The following is an 8,478-nucleotide window of genomic DNA, read 5'->3' on the forward strand; positions in this document are numbered from 1 at the left end:
GGCTGGAAGTGACCTCCACAGGTCATCTAGTCCAACCCCCCTGGGCTGGAAGGGACCTCCACAGGTCACCCAGTCCAACCCCCCTGCTGTAAGCAGGGACATCTCCAACTAGATCAAGCTGCTCAGAGCCTCATCCAGCCTGACCTTGAATGTCCCCAGGGCTGGGATCTACAGACAATACTTCCCATGCCCTGCTAGATGACTTCCTCAAGACAACACCCTCTCACCTTGCTGGGATCCCTCTGAAGCAGCATTTTGATCACTTGCTTCACCTCCAGGGGCACGTGAGGGGGCAGGTTGGGCAGCTGGTCCTCATGGTAACTCCTGCTCTCCAGCACCACGTCCCCGTGGCCGTAGAAAGGGTTGGCCAGGCCCAGGATTTCATAGGAGATTGCTCCAACAGCCCAGGCATCAGCTTTGCTGTAGTTGATCACCTTGCCAGGGCCTGGTGAGGCTGTGATCACCTGCCACAGAGAGGGGGTTCAGACACACAGCAGTCATTGGCAAGGGCAGAGGCAGCACTTCCACTGAGAGAAACTGAAACCAGAGCTCTGCCACCTCAATCTCTGGTGTAAATATTCCCCCTTGGCATGCTCCAAGCCTTTGGCACTGCTCAGCTCAGCAGGGTGCTGGTCATTGTGCCCAGGATTTAGTCACAGCCCCCAAGGAGCCCTCAGAGTCCTGAGAGTGATTTCATGCTGGGACTGGAGACAGACAGGAGATGTGCAGGTGAACAACCAAGACTGCACCAGCCCTGGGGTGCTCCAGGTGACAAGTTAAGGGTGTTGAGGGTGTCTTTGCTTTTATTACAGAGACATCAAAGAAATAAAGAGAAATTCTTCACAAATTTCAACAGAGGAATAAAAAAGAACTGTGAACAGTTTCACAACCACCTTGAACTGGACTTACAGGACAGAGATCACACAGCTACAGGTGCTGTCTCCTCTGCCTGTCTCTGGATCACCCAGCAGGGAAGAAACAGCCAAAGATCTCTCTGCTGAGAGAGCTTCCAGCAGCTCTCCCTGTGAGCAGAGAGCACAGAACCAAAGTGCTGCTGTGCTGTGTGCACGTGGGGGGGGGGGAGGCTCAGGGACACAGCACACATCCCCCTCCACAGCTTCCAGAGCTTTCCCCAGTTCCTACCCCAGCTGAAACCCTTCAGTGCCAGCAGCAGGAGGGGCAGAGGAGCAGCACAGGCCAGTGCCTCAGTGGGGCTGTACCTCAGGGGCCATCAGGCAGCCGTTGCCACCCCGGTCCACGTAAGTGCTGGTGAAAGGCAGCTCCAGGCCCAGCTTCTCATCTGCCAAGCAGCAGCCAAAGTCTGTGATCACGAGCCAGGGGCAGCCAGCTGCAAACAACACGGGGCCAGCAGGGTTAGAGCTTGGCCTGGGAGGACTCAGCTGCCAGGCAGAAAAGGCCCTGGGGGTGCTGAGGCCAGAGAGATGAACAGGAGCCAGCTTGTGCCCAGGTAGCCAAGGAGGCCACCAGCAGCCTGGCCTGGATCAAACAGTGTGGCCAGCAGGAGCAGGGCAGGGATCATCCCCCTGGGCTCAGCACTGGGGAGGCCACAGCTTGAGCACTGGGGTCAGTTTTGGGCTCCTCACTCCCAGAAGGACCTTGAGGGGCTGGAGCGTGGCCAGAGAAGGGCAACGGAGCTGCTGGGGAAGGGTCTAGAGCCCAAGTGTGGGGAGGAGCAGCTGAGGGAGCTGGGGGTGCTGAGCCTGGAGCAAAGGAGGCTCAGGGGAGACCTTCTGGCTCTACAGCTCCCTGAAAAGGGGTTAAGGTGAGGTGAGGGTTGGTCTCTTCTCCCAGGTTACTAGGGACAGGACAAGAGGCAATGGGGCAAGCAGCAGCTGGGAAGGTTTAGATTGGATGTGGAAGAATTTCTCTCCTGGCAGAGTGGTGAGAGATTGGCCCAGGCTGCCCAGGGAGGTGCTGGAGTCCCCAGCCCTGGAGGGGTTCAAAAAATGCACAGATGTGGCACTGGGGGACATTGTTCAACAGTCATGGTAGTGTTGGGTGATGGTTGGACTTGATGATCTTAGAGATCTTTTCCAACCTTCATGATTCTGTGACCAGGCTCTATAGACACACCACATGGACAGGAGGCTTCTGAATCACAACATCCCCAGGAGCCAGCACAGCCATGCCCTGTTCTGCTGCTTCACCTCTGTACTATCAGCTGGAATGTCAATTTTATTAAAACAAAACTTGTTCTTCCATTTCACAGAATCAGAGAATGGTTTGGGTGGGAAGGGACCTTTCAGGGTCACCCAGTCCAGCCCCCTGCAGGGACAGGGACATCTGCAGCTAGAGCAGGGTGCTCAGAGCTTGTTCCAACCTCCCCTGGGATGGTTCCAGGGATGGGGCAGCGACCACCTCTCTGGGCAGCCTGGGCCAGGGGCTCAGCACCCTCAGCATCAAACATTTCTTCCTTCTATCTGAACTGAATCTCCTCTCTTTAGATGACATTACTTCTCCCCATGGGATGTGTCTCTGACAAAATGTCACAGATCACATAAAACTGAAGACACATCAGGTTAGAGACTCATCCATGGTGGAGGAATAAGTTCATTTTTCCCCTTTACCTACAGCAGTGCTGCAGCTACAGCAAGAAACTTTTACATTTGTTCACAGTCCTCATCCTGATGCCAAATCAAGCTTTGTAAAGCAGGATCATTATTTCTCCAGCTCCTGATACAGAAAATTGATGCTTTAGATCATTCCCAGCCACATTCAGCATCACTCCAGAGCAGCTCTTCCACCCAGAAAAACCTGGCATTAGTACTGCTGAAAACCTTCCATGGCTGCTCTAACAAGAGCTTTAATTAGATTTGGCTGCCTGCTGTTGTTTCCTGCCTGTTATGAGTCTCAATCATGCTGATAAAGAGCCCAGGTAATTAAAATCTCAACTAGAGAGGCTGACAGGAGAACGAGCCCATGAAACCACCACTTCTGGCTTTGACACTCTCACTCCCTCCCCTTCCAGAGGATGTCTCCTCCTCATCCCAGGCTGCAGCACATTAACCTGGCTGAGCAGTGGCACTTTAACACCCACCCCATGCCCTCAGGATGCAGAGATGGCAGAGCCAGGAGCCTGAGGCAAAGCACAGACCTGGAGCCCCCCTGCTCCAGCTTGTGCCACGCATCCCCTCGGGGACAGGCTCCTGTCAAGGCCACTCCCACCAGCCCAACTGCAGCCACTGCTTCCCCTGAGCTGCACTGACAGCCAAAAACTACCCCTCAGATTCTTCAAAGAGTTCTGATGATCATTTTCCCCCCCACCCAGGCCTGGGTAGGGCTTCCCCAAACACCTACACCCCGACATGGCTTCTGTGTGTGCCTTGATCCTCAGTGCCCTACATACCAGAATCAAATTCCACCAGGATGTTGTCAGACTTCAGGTCCCTGTGGGCTACCCCGTGTCGAACGAGGTGGTCCACACCTTCCAGGAGCTGCAGGATCATCATGGTGGAGAGAGCAACATCTGGGCTGTTCTCCTGCAGATACTGGCGCAGCGTGCACGGGTAACTGCTCAGGAGAAGGGAAAACATCTCAATTAGCACCCTGGGAGGTCTAATTGTTCAGCCTCAGCACTGGCTGGGAACACAGCACGCCTGGATGAGCTGAATTCTTCCCCATCTCCACGATCAGGGGAGCAGGGAACCTCCACTCCCCTGTCTGCTGTTCTCAAATCCTCTTTTGCAACACCCAACACTGGGTTTTTGGTGCTTTCACCACAACTGTGAATAAAATGAGCCTGTAAAGCAGCCTGGCAGGTGCCCCAGGTATGGAGTGGTCATGCTTACAGGTCAAGGACTGGTGTTAGACTTAGAATCATAGAATCCTTTAGGTTGGAAGGGACCTCCAAGATCATCAAGTCCAACCCTTGAGCCATTAGGGCTCTAAAGTCCTCTGCTAAAACAGATCAGAATCTGTCAGGGTTGGAAGGGACCACAAGGATCCCCCAGTTCCAACCCCTCTGCCATGAGCAGGGACACCTCCCACTAGATCAGGCTGCCCAGAGCCTCCTCCAGCCTGGCCTTAAAGACCCCCAGGGATGGGGCCTCAACCCCCTCCCTGGGCAACCCATTCCAGGGTCTCACCACTCTCCTGGGGAAGAACTTCTTCCTCACACAAGAGGAGGCAGATCAATCATGCAGATGAGCAAATTGAGATGTGCCCAGCAGGAGAATGAAGGTGTTGTTGAAGCACAGAGAGGACAGAGCACTGCTCCAGACGTGGGCAGAGCAAGGATGGGAAACAGAAGGTGCTTTTATCCCTGTGCCACTGCAATGAGAACCAACACCCAGCAGAGAAAGCCAGAGACACCAAGCACTAATAAATCTCATCCCTAACCCTGCTCCTTCTCTAGCAAGGTGCTCAGACCAGGGCTGAAGCTCAGATTAGAAGGGCAGATAAATGCAGACAAGCTCCACATTCCTCACTGTAATGGGGGGTAATTATTAAAACAAAACCAGCTTGTCTTCATGGTCCAACCAAAGTGAAAACCTCAAGGACTTAGATCCTAGGAGGTGCTTCCAAGAGGGTACCCTGCCTGCTGGCAGCAGCCCAGCCCAAAGCTCTGCAAGGATCTGTGAAGCAGCAGAACAGTCTCAAAAAGCCCAAGTGGCCTCAAGGAGCTTCCCTCTACCTACTTCTTCATCACCAGGAAGAAAAATGTGGCCGATCCCTCTGGGATTGAGGCTCAGGGGAAGGACATCAGGATAGTCCAGGAAGGCTCCAGGCAGCAGAGGGACAGAGGAGGTGAAGGCTCGGATCACCTGGATTATATTGGGATGAGGCTGCAGCTTCTTCCTCCCAGGGATGGGCTTTCTGTGACAAAGCATGGACAGCACAGGTTGCAGCAGGCTCCTGCTCAGCTCTGGCTCATCACAGACACAGCTCTGGTACTTCTGGAATTACTTTGCAGTAATGTGGCCCCTGCTCCCCACCAAAGAATCAGAAATACAGAATCATGAAGGCTGGAAAAGAGTTCTAAGATCATCAGGTCCAACCATCAACTCAATGCTACCATGTCCTGAAGTGCCACATCCAGATGGTTTTTGAACCCCTCCAGGGCTGGGGACTCCAGCACCTCCCTGGGCAGCCTGGGCCAATCCCTCACCACTCTGCCAGGAGAGAAATTCTTCCTCAGATCCAACTGAAACCTCCTCTGGGGCAACTTCAGCCCATTTCCTCTCATCCTATCACTGGTGACTTGGAAGAGACCAACCCCCACCTCACTCCAGCCTTCTTTCAGGGAGTTAAGAGGAGCCAGAAGGTCTCCCCTGACCCTCCTCTTCTCCAGACTCCAGAAGAAGGATGCCAGGTCCTTCTCTGGAGTTTAGAATCCACCCCAGCACTCCCCACAGCAAAACAAACCTCCTCTAAGGCTGCTGACACACCAGCAGAGGAGGGACAGCCCTCACCTTCACCTGTGGCTGTGGGAAGGACTCTGCTGTAAGTGCATTTCCCTTCATGCAGTGGAAACCCTGGTGCTTTACCAGCACAGCAAACAAAGCTTTGCTGAAAACACTCAAACTTGGAGCCTTTCCTTTCATTCAAACCCTGCTCACAAGAGCAGAGCTCATCACAGGCTGCTCCTCAGTCCAAACCAAACCCCAACAGCAGCTCTGGAGGAGGAAAAAACCAAACACAATTACTGCCAGGCAGAAAATAAAGGTCAGCTTCATGCCAGGCATGTTAATTTAGACCCTCTCTTTGAGGGCACAGGCAGGGAGCACTCACTGCAAGGAAAGGCAGGGCACCTCTCTGGGTATCTGCCTCCTGGAATGTCAAACACCCTCTGGCTGCTGCACCTCCCAGCATTCATCCTTCACTGGTATCAGCAGCAGAGATGGATTTGAAATGTAAATCATTCTACACTGCACTGTTTCAAATGGAACAAAAAGATGTGTTTTAGAACCAAAAGACAGCAAACTTCAGAGGATTTCAGCTTCTCCACCTTGGTGCTGCTCGCTCACTCCTCACTCAGCTGTAAGAGAAGGAATTGGGACATCTCCTATTTTTCTTCTCACCAGTTTCTTTGTTCTCACCTCCCTGCCCAGAACCCATTTCACAACCAAACCACCTCTAGAAAAGCACCAACTGTCCTACAGTCAAGTTGTCTGATGTTTAATACAGTCAAACTGTTACCAGCTGCAGATTTTTTAATTAAAAAACACCAGTTTTGGGCTCCATAGGATGAGAAAGACCTTGAAGGGCTGGAATGGGTCCAGAGAAGGGGAACAGAGCTGGGGAGGGGTCTGGAGAACATGGCTGGTGAGGAGCAGCTGAGGGACCTGGGGTTGGTTAGTCTGGAAAAGAGGAGGATGAGGGGAGACCTTCTGGCTCTCTACAACTCTCTGAAAAGAAGGCTGGAGCCAAGTTGGTGTTGGTCTCTTCTCTCAAGTCACCAGTGAGAGGAGAGGAAATGGGCTGAAGTTACACCAGGGGAGGTTCTGGCTGGATATCAGGAAGAATTCTGTATATCAGAAATGAGGATTTCTTTCCTATGAGGGAGAATTTCCTGAGGGATTGTCCCAGGGAGGCAGTAGAGTCCCCATCCCTGGAGGGGCTCAAAAGAACACATGGACATGGTTTAGTGGTCACAGGGGCGTTGGGCTGATGGAGTTGATGCCCTTAGAGCTGTGCCCCAAGCTCCTGTGGCAGCCTCAGAGGACAGCAGCAGCACGTACCTGTGGGTGGCTCTGGCTCCATACTCCCCAGCCAAGGCCAGGCCTGTGGCTGGCACCAGCTCCCTGCCCATGGCCTCCAGGATGGCTTCACTCGAGGAGCCAGCCTGCAAGAGCAAGGACACACCACGCTGCTTCCAGCCCCAAAACCACCCCAGACTGAAAGCAAACCACCCTAGAGCTGGGGTTAGGCTGGTGGAGACTTTCCCTTCCCTGCTCTGCAAACTGGGGGAGGCAGTTCACTGCCTCAGGTGTTTACCCAGGGATGTGGCAAGGTCTTTCCTTGCAGAAATAAATCTATTTCTCTCTTCCAATGCACTGGCTGAGTGCTCTCTTAATCATTTTCAACCTTAAAACCAGACTGGCCACACCCCAGGGTGTTTCTGGAGCCCAGAGGGTTTCAGATGTTGGCCCTCAGGGAGGCCCTCTCAGAACACCCACTTGTCACAAACTCCCACAGAACCTCCTCTGTGGGAAAAGCCAAGGGGATTGTTTTTAAATGTGAAACAGCCCCACTGAGGGGTTGGATCACCAGAGTCACTCAGGCCAGGGAATACTGGTGCAGAGCTGGCCCAGGCACTTCACAGGCAGGGGACCCAGCATGCAGGTGACTGCCCCATCCCCCCAGGCCTCAGGCATGCTCTGCAGGAGGAAATCTCTGTCCTGACCCCAACGAGGATGGGTTCCCAAAGCTCTGCTGGCCGTGGCTCTCCCCTTCCTTCCACCTCACCTTGAGAGCCAGCTTCAGAAAAACCTTTTCTCCCCAAAGCATCCCCTCCAAAACCACCACCAGCACCAGTTCCAGGGGAATGACCAACATCAACTCCCTCACTCTACCTCTCCAGTGTCACAGATCAACACACTCCCCACCCACCACCTCACAGGCATCTCATTTTTAGGCTGCAGAGCAGGTTAAGAACCAAGCCCTTACCGAAATGTTCCACATCATCTTGATAGCCAAGGGGAAAGCCTCCTTGGGTGGGTGTTTCTCTGAGGGCTCCTCTTCCTCCAGGCCACCATCTGGCTGCTGGGCTGGTCCCTGCTCGCCCCCCACGGGCCCCCCAGGAGCTCTGGGGGGGGGAATGGCTGCTGCATACACAGCAGCACTGCAGCCCTGCCCCAGGGGCTGCCCGATCAGATACTCCTCCAGCCTGAAGCCCTGCCAGTGGGGGGGCCTCAGGGGGTCTTTCTGGGGCTTGTTCTTGCCAACAAACACCGTCTGAGAGGAAGGAGAAAAGAGATGATGATAAAAATCCCACCCCAGGCTCCCCAGGGAGGGGCTCCCTGGATGCTGAGGAGCCCCTCCTTGGGCTTGAGGGTTGGTCCAACCTGAAAGCCACAAATCGCTGTAACCACAGAGAAAATAACTTGCAAACCACATATTTTTGGCTAAAACAGATGACCCCTGGATTCATAGAATCACTAAGGTTGGAAAAGGCATCTAAAATCATCAAGTCCAACCATCAACCCAACACTACCACTAAACCATGTCCTGACGTGCCCCATCTGCACCCCTTTTGGACCCCTCCAGGGCTGGGGACTCCAGCACCTCCCTGGGCAGCCTGGGCCAACCCCTCACCACTCTGCCAGGAGAGAAATTCTTCCTCAGATCCAAACCAAACCTCCTCTGGTACAACTTAAACCCATTGCCTCATTCTGTCTTGGTTCCTTGGGAGAAGAGACCAACCCCCACCTCACTCCAGCCTCCTCTCAGCTGTAGAGAGCAAGGTCTTCCCTCAGCCTCCTCTTCTCCAGACTGAACCATCCTATTTCCTCCTCT

At 53.7% G+C, this 8,478-nt stretch overlaps 1 protein-coding gene across 1 annotated transcript in view; it reads right to left on the minus strand.

Annotated features, from left to right (window-relative positions):
• The window catches only part of PINK1 (PTEN induced putative kinase 1), a gene marked incomplete at its 5' end in the record, with an annotated part of 8,823 nt that extends 906 nt beyond the window's left edge, over positions 1-7,917 (minus strand). Inside the window, 7 exon segments of the mRNA XM_008938431.1 lie at positions 228-464; positions 1,221-1,348; positions 3,368-3,531; positions 4,659-4,682; positions 4,684-4,836; positions 6,702-6,805; positions 7,630-7,917. Of these exon segments, the coding sequence (XP_008936679.1) occupies positions 228-464; positions 1,221-1,348; positions 3,368-3,531; positions 4,659-4,682; positions 4,684-4,836; positions 6,702-6,805; positions 7,630-7,917 (1,098 nt within the window).
• Positions 7,918-8,478: the final 561 nt, after the last annotated feature.

This window comes from Merops nubicus, unplaced genomic scaffold (genome assembly GCF_000691845.1).
Source record: "Merops nubicus isolate BGI_N331 unplaced genomic scaffold, ASM69184v1 scaffold22334, whole genome shotgun sequence".
Lineage (NCBI taxonomy): Eukaryota > Metazoa > Chordata > Aves > Coraciiformes > Meropidae > Merops > Merops nubicus.